Raw genomic sequence first — 13,373 nt, 5'->3', positions numbered from 1 at the left:
TCCAAATGTTAATCAGCTGTAGCTGTTCATCCAATAACTACTTGCTGGGAATTTTATTAAAATGTTCTTGAGATATTTTGTTGACAGACAGTTAAAGGCACACACATACGTGGGCAAAAATGATATCAGCCACCTCCAAAAAATAACGATGTACTCTAATAAACAGAGAGACATGAAAATGGGTAAGTTTTATTCAAAGCTGTTCGAATGTAGCAGGAAATTATAAAAAGTCATGCATATTTGTGTGATTGTGCAGAACGGCCGTTGTTCGGTCAGGCTTTGTGTACACAGTTAAAATATAGCTGCTATATATTCTTTACATCTTGTTTTAGCTTTGCTTCAGATTAATTAAGTGAAGTAGGTTTGGGCTAATTCTTCTCTTTACGTCACATATTAGGCTGTGACATGTATTTTTCTTTGTAAAAAAATACAAATGTGCTTGAGAACAGGCATACTTTCAGGTATTATATATGAAAAGGTTGTGTTCTTACAAATAAATCATATTTTATTTAAAGTTTAGAACATTTGGTTGGTTTCAGCAGCTTCAAATCCTTCGGGACGAGCAAGCTCTAGTGGTTTCATTTCAGCTCCACAGAAACAGCCCACTGAGCAAGCAGTGGGCTGTTTTTGATTTTGTCTCCAGGGGCTGAACGTTTTAATCCAGTCATGCTTTTACAGATTATGACACGGACCAACCGGATCAGCAGAGATGACTCAATCAGTGTCGGCAGAATACAAACAACTGCAGGCGGCAGAGCAGTCTGTCCCAGGGAGATTATGTACTTCGATATCGTGAAGCAGTGAATGAAGACACAACAACCAAAACACTTTTCACTAGATTTATTTCAAGAAAGAAAAATAATAATAACAAAAACAAAGTGTCATCCGTTTCCCGCTTTCTCAAAAATGTCCAAGTTAAACATGTCCGTAGAAGACCCAGACCACCCAACAGAACTGATCAGAAGATGATGACCAGGTTTACCCCTCAGCATAAGCATCATTTATACAATTAGTCTGGGTTTTTAATTTGTGGTAGAATATCACCTTTAGATCCTAAATACTCACATCACTTTCTCTCATTCCCTCCTGGAGTTGTTCAAAAATGGCTTAGAAAAAAAAAAGAAAAACAGAAAAAAGAAAAAAATTAAGGAAGCAACCACTTTAAATACATTACAGAATCAAAATACAGTACTTCTACCTGTAATGATGACAGACAATCCCTCCCCCACCCAAAAAAAAAAAAGAAATTTCCTTTTAAAACTTTGTTATTTACAGCAAATATATTCCTGCAACTCTCAGCAAATGTGTCACAGATGGTCATCACACTGACGGTACATCACAGGCCAGATTCCTGCTGTGATGAGGGGGAAAATACAGCGGATCGGGTTCGGACTTCACAAACAAGCCGTCACGACGGATCAGACAAGTTCAAATTGGAGCCCATCGGCCTCCGGGCGTTAAAGAATAAACTTTTCCTTAAGTCACGTCTGGTCTACATCTCCCAGCTTGTCCAGGAAGTAGAAAATGTTTGCTTGGCACATTTAGCCCTGACTCTATAACAAACAATACAGGACAGAAACACACACACACGCTCATCATAGAAAACTGTCAAAGGTCTGAGCTCTCAAAAGCACGTCAGAATGAAAATAATCCCACTTTATTTACTTTTTTAAACGGAAACATCATGATTCAACACTTAAAAGCTTTTGGCAAATCAGACCTTAAAGCAATAATTTAACAAGAGGCATAGGGATTTACTAAATCCTATTTACATGTGTATCTATGTAATGTCATAGAGGCAGACACTTGATATTGCACATGAAAAAGGCAGGTACGTATGAAAGGTGCTTTGACGACGATAGAAAAAGGGGTCTGAGAAAGAAAAGGGTGAAAAGGGTGGCTTTTTTTTTCTCCTAAAAACACCTGTATGCCCTTTAAAAACATCATAGAAAGTTCATGAATCGTTTCAAGGCAGATCAGATCAGATCATCCGGCCACATGTCCCAAAGAAGGTGTGACATATACATCAAACCACATCACAAACCAATCAGCCTTCCCACAAACGCATCCTCACGAGCTCTTTTCAAAGAAAAGTCGCACGCATAAAATTTGTAATGTTTTAGCTTTTATAAATTTAATTTATCCAAGCAAGTTGAATCAAAGTCAACTGGATCTGTTTGGTTTTTTTGTTTTTTTTTTGCTTCTTGGAGACGTTTCACTTGAATTTAACTGAATGGTGTGCAGTCATGAGGCTATTCATCAGGCTATTCATTTTGTGAGTTATCGAACTCACATGCAAACATCTGAGAGGTGTTAGGATCTTTGTTAACTTGGTCCTAACATGGCTGATGTTCTGGACTCCAGCGTGAAACAGCAAGTTGGTGTGAAATTGTTTGGCTGAATTGTATGAGCTGGGAAGGTGAAGCCTGAGACCGCCTCCTCTGTTTACTGTTTCTGTTTGACGTAGGTGGCTTCTTTTGTCCTCCTCTCTCAAAACCATCAATCTTCTCTGTCCAAAATATGTACATTACTGTCCTCAAAGGAGTGTCCCTCGTCCTTCAGGTGTAGGTGGACCTCTGGGTTCTGACCTGTGTTGTGCTCTGCATTTGTGTAAGTTGTTTAGCTCCACCTCTCGCTTGTGGGCCAAGCTAACAAGGACCCCCGTGATCCCCAGGAGGGATGGGAATAAAGGTGGTTCGGATGCGAGTTTGACACAGCCTATAAGGTTTGTACCTTTCAGTTTAGACATGAAACCTCCTTGCGTGAGAAGCGGAGCGTCTTCAAGAACCAAAAGAAGTCCAGCTGCCTTCGATTCACCTTGTTAGGATGGCAACACGACTCTCTCTCTTATTACTGGGTGTTCGTAACAAGAAGGGGAGAAGAAGAATGGTAGATGATCTGAGGTTTGTGTCACCTTCATCATCTTAGTTTGCTCCTCTCTCCTGATCTTAAACCACATTCTTCCAGCCCTTTCTCTCTGCCTAATCCACACACAACTCCTCGATCATTTTACCTCAACTCTGCAGCATTTTCCTAGTTGAAAACTGTAAAGTAAGTGTATGGCATGTTGTAACAAAAACACCCTTGGCCCTGAAGTGTCATTTTTTTTTGTTGTTGTTTTGTTTTTTTATGAGGCACAAATCAGAGAACTCAACACCTTTGGAGCGCAGCAACTGTGTTTCCAGAGAGAGAAATTTCTATGACGGCTACATCTCTCGTTCAATTGTTTTATATAGACGTATTTTTTCGGTGAACTAAAACAAACCAAACGATACTTTATCTGCCTTAGACACTCGGAGCTGGTCGTACAGATAAGTAAGAACAAAGAGAATGGAAATGGTGCCACGTCTTGATGTCTTCAAACGAAAGTTTTACAAATATACAGATTCCCAGCATGGTTCTGTCAACACAGTGACTCACGCCATAACCCAACATACATACTAAACAGACTCTTTATTTAAGTTTTATATATTAAAAGCTCTAAGAAAGGCAGCGAAGATGCGCAATAAGGCAGATCCATATGACACACTCGGTGACACACGATATAAAGACACTCTACTGTAGCACGTCGACGCTAACGAATGAGACGGATCTTTTAAAGGGCTTATGTTTCTCGATCTATAGTTGGTTTGTGAGGAAAGTGAACAGAAAAGTGCAAGGTAGTGGTGAACGGTGAAAAGAATAAACTGAAAGTATGCTTTAGGTCATGGGTGGACACTTGATTTGTTGACTTTACGTCCACAGGAAGTGTGTTTTTATTGTTTAACGCATGAAAGCACGTCGGGGACCTGTGACGCTATTGATGAGTGATTGTCAAAGTGTCACCTTAACCTCAGCGAAACAAAGAGGGAGAGTAAATAGATTTAGGTTGGAGCAAATGGACAAAAACTTCCCAGGTCACAAAATAATGTAACATACTCTGATGTGGCGGATACAAAATTGTGTTATGATTTTGGCAAAAATAGATGGCAATCTTAATTTTTTTATTTTTTTTTTTAAATTAATGGAGAAAATCAATTCAACATCAGATAAAAAGAACAACTCATGAGGTGTCCGTACATCTCGCATTCACGCCCATCAAGAGAGAAATATGGCAGCTGCATCTGTGTGAGCAAAGCGGAGCCACTCAAATTAAAATACGCTTCTATGAAACATTTTGCACGACGCGTTGGACTTCAGCTCACTGCCACGTGTTGAAGTAGTCTTCGCCGTGTCTGAACAGTATGTGCATGTATACATGTGTCGATGTGTGTGCGTTTTTACAATCTTCAGCAGATTCTGGACTGTGTGAATGGACTTGTGACTGGCTGAGACTGTATTCTTCCAGTGGAGCTGCTGAAAGAGAAATAGATGATGTCCTTGTGTTTTACTCTCCTCAACTGGTTGACAAAAGCAACATGTAGCATCTAATCAGAGAACCGACTGAGATGAAGCTGCTTCGTTTCCGGTCACCTGTCTGATTCAGTTTGTTTGAAACGTTCCATCCTGCATCAAGACCTCAAAGTGTTTGACAGCAGAGAGAGAGGGAGAGAGAGAGACCCGTCCCTCTTTGGTCACTTAAAAAGGTATCCTCAGCCTCTTATTGGACCACAGAAAACTTCAGGAGAAAAAACCGTCGCCGGCCCGCGGTTGTCACCGTCACTGGCACTGCCCGCCATCTGTGTCGTCAAGGCAACCGTTGAGGCAGTGGTCATCGCAGTGGTCATCGCTCCCGAAAGCACCCTGGGACTGAAGCAGCTCATATTCCTGGTCCAGGAAGTCCAGGCTGTTGTTGCTAGGCAACCCGCGGATGTTGAACTTGTGGGACACTTTGGTCCACTGCTCACGGTTTGCCGCCACGGTCTCGTACAGCTCGGTGGCCCCGGGAAAGAGTTCAGACAGCAGCCTAGGAAGGAAAAAGAGGGAGGGTGGGGAAATTGAAAGTGACACCTACACATAATGAATCTCATCTTTATTACTCCTGTCAGTTTGTTTATAATGAAATGATGTAAAACAATCATCTCAGCGCTACTATATTCATTCCTACAGTTAAATGAAATAACATATTTGGATTTAAACCTTATTGTTTGATATTTATTAAATAGATCAGGTAATTTCTTATATTAATTTCTTGTCTCCTTGGGAGTGGCTAAAAGGAAATGCATCTGTAAGAAAAGTTTGTGGCTATGTTGGTTCAAAATATTGAGATAAGATATATTTATCGCATGCTGCTGTGAAAGGTGGGAAATCATGTAAGTCCCTGTGCAAGCATGTGTTTGTTCATCTGTCATCTCATAAACAAGCTTTTTAATAAAACTCTTTGGCCGCTACAGTTAATCAATGTCAGCGACACAAAATAAGCTATAACTTCAATTTTACAGATTGTTTTATTCTTCTCCAACTTGCATTGAAGATTTAGCAAATGTTTTATGCCGGATGCCTTCCCCGACACAACCTGGGTTCAAACCCACGGTCTCAGGATTATGAGACCACGGCACTGACCACTAGGCTACCACAGCCCTGGTCAGTTTTACAGATACTGGGCTCAAATCTGGTGTGGTAGTAGCTGAGCGTCATTCCCAACACATACGTTGAGTGCTAACAAATCACGCAAGCTTTGACATACGAGCTAGTTTGCCAACGCTTTGATTTCAGTTACATCAAAAAGTATTAATAAAATGATGGTTTTTATTCACTGCCTGGTGAGGTATTCCGGGCACGTCCCACTGGGAGGAGGCCCAGAGGAAGACCCAGGACACGCTGGAGGGACTATGTTTCTCGGCTGGCCTGGGAACGCCTTGGGATCCCCCCGGAGGAGCTGGCCCCAGTGGCTGGGGAGAGGGAAGTCTGGGTCTCCCTGCTTAGGCTGCTACCCCCGCGACCCGACCCCGGATAAGCGGAAGAGGAAGGATGGATGGTTTTTATTGACTTATGTTCAAGTTTTTATTAAAGAGCTCGAGGGTTTTGAATGGAAATTGTGCAAGAGTTGCTTCTGGACGCATTTTGTTCATAAGTAATCTAAAAAAAATTCATATTGTGAACGTGTTTTTGTTTATTTACAGTTGCGGTAGTAATTGAACAACATTAAGCATTCAGCTGGAGTTGTGTTTGTCTTCATAATAAATGTAAATCTCTATATTCACTCTAATTTGATCTGTTTTTTCTTTCTCACGCCTCCTGGAGGAAGTATGAGCCCGAGCTGCTAAAAGCTTCTGCATTTTTGTCGGCTAGTCACAAAGAATATTCATTTTTATCACGGCAACAACATTTAAAAGTAGAAATCAGCGACTTTGCACAGGACAGGTCACGACTTGCGTGAAGTGCGCTGGACGAGGCCTGAGCGAGCTCCCTTCTCATACGTACTTGTAGATGGGCATGGCGATGTGCTCCATGAAGCTGATCTGCAGTTCTGGGATGTACGCTTTCTCTCTGTCCATCATCTCACTCGGCCGGTTCCCCATGGCTTTTTCCTGCACGCACGCATGCACAAGCATGCGTTACACGGGTTACATGTTATCAGCAGCTGTTAAACAGCCCGTGCACACTGAAACATACCAGATCTCCTTGAGAGAAGAACTCTTTGTAAATCAGCTCCTGCAGAAACACAAAGAGGCATAAATCTCTCACTGTTCACAGTGTTTCTGATTGTATTAACGGCGATGAGATCCATTATTTTAGAGACGAAACAACTATTGCTTGAACAGCGTGTACAAAAAATAAAGCACTTAATCCAGGTAAAGATATATATAAAGCCAGGCTGTTGTTTCATGCGTGGATTTTTGGTTCTGTGACATTTTTCTTTCCCTTTTTACCACTAAACACAATTACAGCCTTTATTCCAACTCACTATGTGGAGTGATGGCTGTACCCGCTGAGACTAACAATTTTCTCCACTGAATAAATGAGAAATGAATTTGCTAGTTTTGGGGACAAGGATTACTCTGTTTGTTTCCTGTGTTAGGTGGAGATTTGGGGCAGAATTTAGAACGAGGTTTATGGGGTTTTGGTTTTGAAAAAGGGGGGCAGGCCAAGATTAGACATAATCCTAAAATGGAGCGTGGTCCCATAGAAGAGACTGTAATGAAGTTTAAAGGTTAGGTTTATGAGTTGATGGCTCAGTCACTAATTAATGAAATTTAATGAAAATACACAATTTCTGTGTTTCTTTCTAAATGTGTAGACACTGTGTGGCCGGGAAACTGACAGCGATCTTGCGGGTGGTTTTCCAGTCCTTGGTTTGGTCGGACAGATCACATGAAGTCATCAACAGGCACAGCAGCAGGGAGTGATGGGTACGGCTTTTTGTGTTGTATCCGTCTGGAACGCACACAAACACACGGATCAAACAATCGTGCTGCTTTTACAACACTAACACCAGGGAAAACCACAGTCCACTCATTCATCGCCAAAAAACATGGGCAGTAGTGAGGAAGTATGAGGTATGAGGAGCCAGCTTGATTCAAGATGGCCACCACAATTAATCAAACTTAGCAAACACAAAAATACCTATAACTCAGTCAGTTCTACAGATTTTCAGCTAAAATCTGGTGTGGTAGTAGTTGAGAGTCATCCCCAACACATGCTCTGAATACTAAAAGATCACACAGAATATTTGTTTAAAACGTTTTCATGCGAGGCAGCGGGTGATATGCATTCCTTCAAGGAATGACAGACCTTTCATTATATTTGCCTTCGAAGCAGCCAGACTTTGTTGTAATCTGTTAAACTGGTCTTCATGAGCAGCTCCTCGAACTTTCTAAAAGTCGTTTTGGACCTTTTCTTTGGACTTTTCATTCATTTTCAGTCCAGTACCTGACCCCTTTCTGTGGAATTTCTGTTTATTCAGACACCTAACTCAGACCTATGCATCATAAAAAGGCTGCCAAACTCAAGGGATGGACCAGTGTTGTGGTTGCCACATAAAATACAACTAAAAATCTATTGGAAGTACCATATTTAGGCCTGTAACAAAGACACTGTTTCTTTCGCTTTTTTCAGCTGAATCTACAAAAAAATACCAAAGATAACACAGTTTGACATATAAAATAGAATTTTAGCACCAACAAGGGGATTCCCAAAGAACTGTTAGCTGAAAACTTGACATTCAATGATCAATTGAAGGATGATGAATCTCTCTAGTGTCAGGTCTTTATTAAAGATGTGACCTTCAGATATCTATCTATCTATCTATCTATCTATCTATCTATCTATCTATCTATCTATCTATCTATCTATCTATCTATCTATCTATCTATCTATCTATCTATCTATCTATCTATCTATCTATCTATCTATCTATCTATCTATCTATCTATCTATCTATCCTCTTTTGTCTTCCATGTGTCTACTTCCCTCACTTTTCAAGCCCAAGGAACTGGACAGAAAGTTAGCAAGAAAAGCAGTCAAAGTCAAGATTAAAAACAAACAAACAAACTCTGAATGACCTTCAAACAACCTCAAGAGTTACAGACTAAGACCCCTTCAAAACATAACAAAAAAATGTGTCTCTTTGGAAGCAAAATATAAAAAAACTAAATGAGACCATCCGACTGAAACAGTTTACTGACAGCAAAAAAACTTTCATTCTCCTGACCACTGCTCTGCATTTGGTTCAGCTATTTTAGTCCATAACTGACAGCTTACAAACTCTGTGGTGCAAAAAAAAAAGTTGCCAACTCATTTTTACGTTTTAAATGTCCTTGAATTGCTTTAGCAGCTTAAGACCTAATTCACTGCGGAGGCATCCACTCAGGATAACTTATAATTAGTTGCATTCAGGCATAACAAACCTCCAACCAAGAGGTTACACCCAATTATAATATACAAGAGTACAAGCAACTGAGAGAGACGGCAGAAAATTAGTCAATTAATGAAAATGTTGAGTAAGAAACTTTTCTTTATCTAGAGGAAATGAACTTGTATATTTATCAGTGAATATTTAGCCAAAAGATGCAAATTAATGTCCATTTGTTAGTAATTCAACACAATACTTCATCAAAATGGTGCACTTTTATTATGAAAAACAATTTATTTGGAATATTATTTGCGACAAGTCATGAAAAACATCAGCCCTTTCTAACTGAAGGAGTACCTAAAACATTGTTCTGCTGAACAAGCTGATCAACAACATCACAGCAAGCAGAAGAAAACTGAGACGTACCATCAGCCATCTTCTGCAAATCTTTGAAAATTCGAAGGTGGTGAGCCAGATCTGTGGCCAGAATTATGTCTCTCATCAAATCCAACATGCGCTGGTAGTCCTGAAAACATGCAACACGAGTTTTAGAGCTGTACGAACAGCGTCAGAAGACTGTAGAATCTAAGTAAATGTGAAGTTTTCACCTTCCTGGAGAATTTCTCAAAGATGTTGCAGCCTTGAGTGTTCAGAATAGCAATCGCCTGGGCAAAGTGATGTCTCTGTAGTCGGGAACATTTAAAAAAAAATGTGAAAAAATGTCATAGTTAAATGTAAAAAGCACAACTAGATACAGAGACGTCTCATTTCTCCAGCAAAGCTGCGAAAGAGAAGCAGGTTTTTGACCACTAGGTGTCACAGCAGGACAGAACACGAGCTGCTGGTGGACAGGGCGGCTCATTAAATGTAAATAGGCAAACAAACATAACAAATTACACAAATACATTTGATTAGACCACTGATAAAATAAAGACGTGTACAGTCACGAGTTACAGGTTTGACATTACCTCCATCACAGATCCCTCTGAGCTGTAGAGAGCAGCCAGGACTGATTGCTTAAAGAAACAAACATATGCCGTTAAATCACAAGCTTCAGGTTTTCTCTTGAACATCAGCTGCAATTACAACCCGAGTCTAGCAGGAAACAAAAGATGATAAAATGCTAATATTAAGAAATGCACTTTGATGCAAAGTGTTGCATCAGGGCTGACATCTAGAGTTTCACAAGGGGGGAGGGGGGGGACCGATTTCCACAGATGATGAGATTAAAAATCAACAAAGACATTACTAGAAATTGTTCAGAGCTCTGTGAGACTCTGGGCCTTTTTCCTCACGTTTGATAAAAACCTCTAAGAAGCACAAAGACAACCCATGCTCTCACCGAGGCCACTTGGAAAGAATTGTTGGTGCCACGGTGGTCCAGGTCATGGCACATGCAGGAAACAAACAGAGCTAGAATCTCTATATCCCTACGAGAGAGCAGGAAAAAGTGGACACATTTCGACGTCAGTGAACCAGAACCGTTTTTCTCAGGCATTTAGGAGCTGTCGGACACTTACTCGAGGTAGTTGGAGAGCCCTAGGTTTTTGTAGAGCAGGTAGCAGAAGTGTGAGACGGAGAAGGCGTGCATCCAGTTGTGGTAGGGGGGGTCTCTGTAGCCTTTCTTCACCATCAGGCAGAACCTGTCACAGCAGCAGCAGCTTAATTACGGTCTCATTGTGCTGCCTGTGACTCATGCACATGTACTATAAAAGTGCCACGTCATGCCCCCTTTGCCAAAGCATGAAATCCTATTTTAAACATAATGACCCGGTTGTGCAGAGAGAACATTAATGAAAAAAAGGCTGTAATGACGTAAACTCTGCAGCTCTTCATCACAACTTGTGCGCTCGCTAATGTTGAAAACAGAATTCTGACACGAAATGCACGGCGTGTTTCAACAACTTTACTCTTCGCTGCTCAATAACTTATCAGTTTTTACTTCTTGTCATCGGTTTGCATCTCTCCTTCTGCAGTCTTGTAGGTTTTTAGGCCTATGACAGACAGACAGGGTCTATTGGAGGATGAAAAATTTGCATAATGCAGTCCCAGAAGCACTTAATGCCCATTTCCAACACACTGCAAAGGCCAAAATGCATCAGTGCTGAAGGACATGCGTCGAAATAGCTTCTCCTATAAATATCAATCATACCGCACGCCATGATTTATGGCGCGCCGCCCAGCAATGACTTTTAACTTAGTGCTATTTTTAAGAGTCCATCCCCCAAAAATTGACCTTCTTCCTGCTTAGACATTGTGTTTTTTCATAAAAAATCCAAAAAAAGAACACACACTATTTTAAAATAATGCCTTAAAGGAATAGTTTGGAGTGTGGTTCTGAAGAGTTATCAGCAGTCAGTATATTACCTGCAGATTTCTCTCATTTTGGGGAAAAAGACAAGTTTTGATCAATTAACTGAGCAGTTATTTACTTAAAGTTTATGGTTATTTACTCTGAAGAATCTGCTGGTCCGTGGTCTGTTAGCAGGGATAATTTATTTTGAACACATGAACTTCAGTGTAACAGACCACAGAAACTCAGATGAAGAAATAGAGTTTAACTCTGACTGGACTGACAAGGCAACGGCTGGTCCGAATGCCGCCGACATCAAAGCTGATTGCTGCCGTATTAAAATTATCTTTGTTACAATGATCTAAATCACCATCAGTTTCGCATTACATGGGTATTCTGGCAGAAATATTACAAATTTCCTGCTTTAAGTGCCTCAAGCTGCACCAAAAGTGCTACAGCTAGCTGCTGCTGCCACTATTTAGACTTGTGTTCCCCTCCCTAAAAACTCTGTTTTTTAATCAGTTTTTAGATGCATCACATTGCGGACACGCAGGATTCCGAATCAATTATGAAATGTCAAAAATTGATTTCGTTAACGTTAATCTGGGTTGCCACTTTAAGCCCGAGATGGTGTTTGTCCTAGCAGAGTTGCCGTAGTTAACATGTTGCAGAAAAGCTGTGTATTTTCACATTGTTTTCATATTTTCTTCACTGAACCCCAAAGAATATCTGTATGTAAGGACTAGCACAGTAATAAGGTTTATGTAATCACAAAGCAAGTGGTATTTGTTAGCATATTAGTTATAGAAATAAATCTACAACTGTAAAAAAAAATACGATTGTTGTTTTACTTTATCATATTCTAAATAAAATGTGGTTCAAAGGAGACTTGTTGTCAAAGAAAACAGACACAAGCATATGAGAAACTACAGTTTCTATACTGAATAACGTAGCTGACGAGCAGACCCGCGCTCATAACTCCTAACATAGTTTGCGTGACGTGTCAAACCTGGCGAGGGTCTGCATATCGATCTTGTACGTGTTGATGAAACCCATGTCTTCAAACATGCTGAGGATGCACTGCAGAAACACACATCGGGGGGAGAGACCTCGTCACATTTCCTTTTTTTTCTTGTTTTCTTTTTTTTTAAATTTTCCGCCCGCGCCCTTCTCTTTTCCTCACCAGGGGTGTAGTGTCATCAGGAAGGGAGCGGGGTGTGTACGTGAACTCAGCGTAGCACGGGTGAATCTCCATCACCGGTTCAATGCCGGTCACCAGCAGCTTGGACACCTCTTCCTCTGAAACCTGCCGCAGACGTGTACAGGATTAAACGGAGCGCAAACACAGACGGCAGCAGTAAATACTCTGTACCCCGGAGAGATCTGGGCGTACCTTCATGTGGTACATCATCATTTCGCTGGCCAGGTGGGACCTGAACTGAGCCTCGTGAACCTTCTTGTAAAGCAGAGACTAGAAGGGGGGCAAAAGGCAAAAACTATGCAATAATCACACAATGTTGTTCAAATGCTTATGAATATAATTTGGAGGAAAGAAGCAGTGATATTAGCTTTCTTGGCTTGTTGTTTTATTGCTGTTTATAATTAAAATGATTCATAAGACTTTTAATCTGACCTCAGTCGAATCTATCTAAGTGTTTATAGCAGTAAAGTTCAGTGGACCACACATTTCAGTACACAATAAAGCTGCTTTATACAGTCCAGACTACTGTATACTGTGGTACCAGAGATGAATAATGTATACGGTAACGTTTAAAAGATTAATGAGTCTCCTTGAAGGCAATTATTTTTCCAATCACATATCTTTATAGTTTGTAGATCCTCAATTAACTACCTGCAGCCACTGAAAGGTCAGACCCTACAAGTGCTGATTATTATGAAGATGAATGAGAAATTTATAAGAAAATATTTCACAGCTGTTCTCTGACTGTAATAAGATTCTTTATCTCCTCCTCCTGTCTCCCCTTACTCCTCTTCATTATTTTATTGCCTTTATCCTCGGTCCTTTCTTACTGATCTTTTGGTCCTCTTTTTTCCTGTTCCCTTTAGTCCCTCTGTCCTTTCTTCGCTCCTCTTTATTTGTCTTCTTTCTTCTACTTCAGTTCTTTTTTTCAATTGATTTTTTTTTTTACTTTCTTAACTCCTTCTTTCCTTCCTACCTTATTTGTTTCATTTTTTGCTTGTTCCTTCCTTCCTTCCGTTCTTTTCCTTTATTTAGTTCACCCTTCCATATTGTCGTCCTTCCTTTCCTGCTGCCTCTTCTCCTTATTGTCTTTCCTTTGCTTCCTTCCACCCTTGGTTCACTGACTTCATTCCTTCCTTTCCTTCTCACTTCCTTCCTTCTTTCCT

The 13,373-nt window shown here is 40.5% G+C and overlaps 1 protein-coding gene across 3 annotated transcripts in view; it reads right to left on the bottom strand.

Moving 5' to 3' along the window:
- Positions 1-825: 825 nt before the first annotated feature.
- LOC108240483 (cGMP-dependent 3',5'-cyclic phosphodiesterase) overlaps positions 826-13,373 on the bottom strand; it is a 184,368-nt gene continuing 171,820 nt past the window's right edge. For all 3 annotated transcript variants that reach the window (XM_017423981.3, XM_037980007.1, XM_017423982.3), the window contains 12 exons: positions 12,400-12,477; positions 12,190-12,312; positions 12,016-12,086; positions 10,234-10,356; positions 10,056-10,143; positions 9,682-9,729; positions 9,322-9,396; positions 9,140-9,239; positions 7,184-7,296; positions 6,535-6,573; positions 6,343-6,449; positions 826-4,885 (listed from right to left, as the gene is read on the bottom strand). In XM_017423981.3, the coding sequence (XP_017279470.1) occupies positions 4,639-4,885; positions 6,343-6,449; positions 6,535-6,573; positions 7,184-7,296; positions 9,140-9,239; positions 9,322-9,396; positions 9,682-9,729; positions 10,056-10,143; positions 10,234-10,356; positions 12,016-12,086; positions 12,190-12,312; positions 12,400-12,477 (1,212 nt within the window). In that variant the 3' untranslated portion in view covers positions 826-4,638. The remainder of the gene's footprint in view (positions 4,886-6,342; positions 6,450-6,534; positions 6,574-7,183; positions 7,297-9,139; positions 9,240-9,321; positions 9,397-9,681; positions 9,730-10,055; positions 10,144-10,233; positions 10,357-12,015; positions 12,087-12,189; positions 12,313-12,399; positions 12,478-13,373) is intronic.

Source organism: Kryptolebias marmoratus, linkage group LG2 (assembly GCF_001649575.2).
Source record: "Kryptolebias marmoratus isolate JLee-2015 linkage group LG2, ASM164957v2, whole genome shotgun sequence".
NCBI lineage: Eukaryota > Metazoa > Chordata > Actinopteri > Cyprinodontiformes > Rivulidae > Kryptolebias > Kryptolebias marmoratus.
This window is presented reverse-complemented; position numbering and strand designations above follow the sequence as displayed.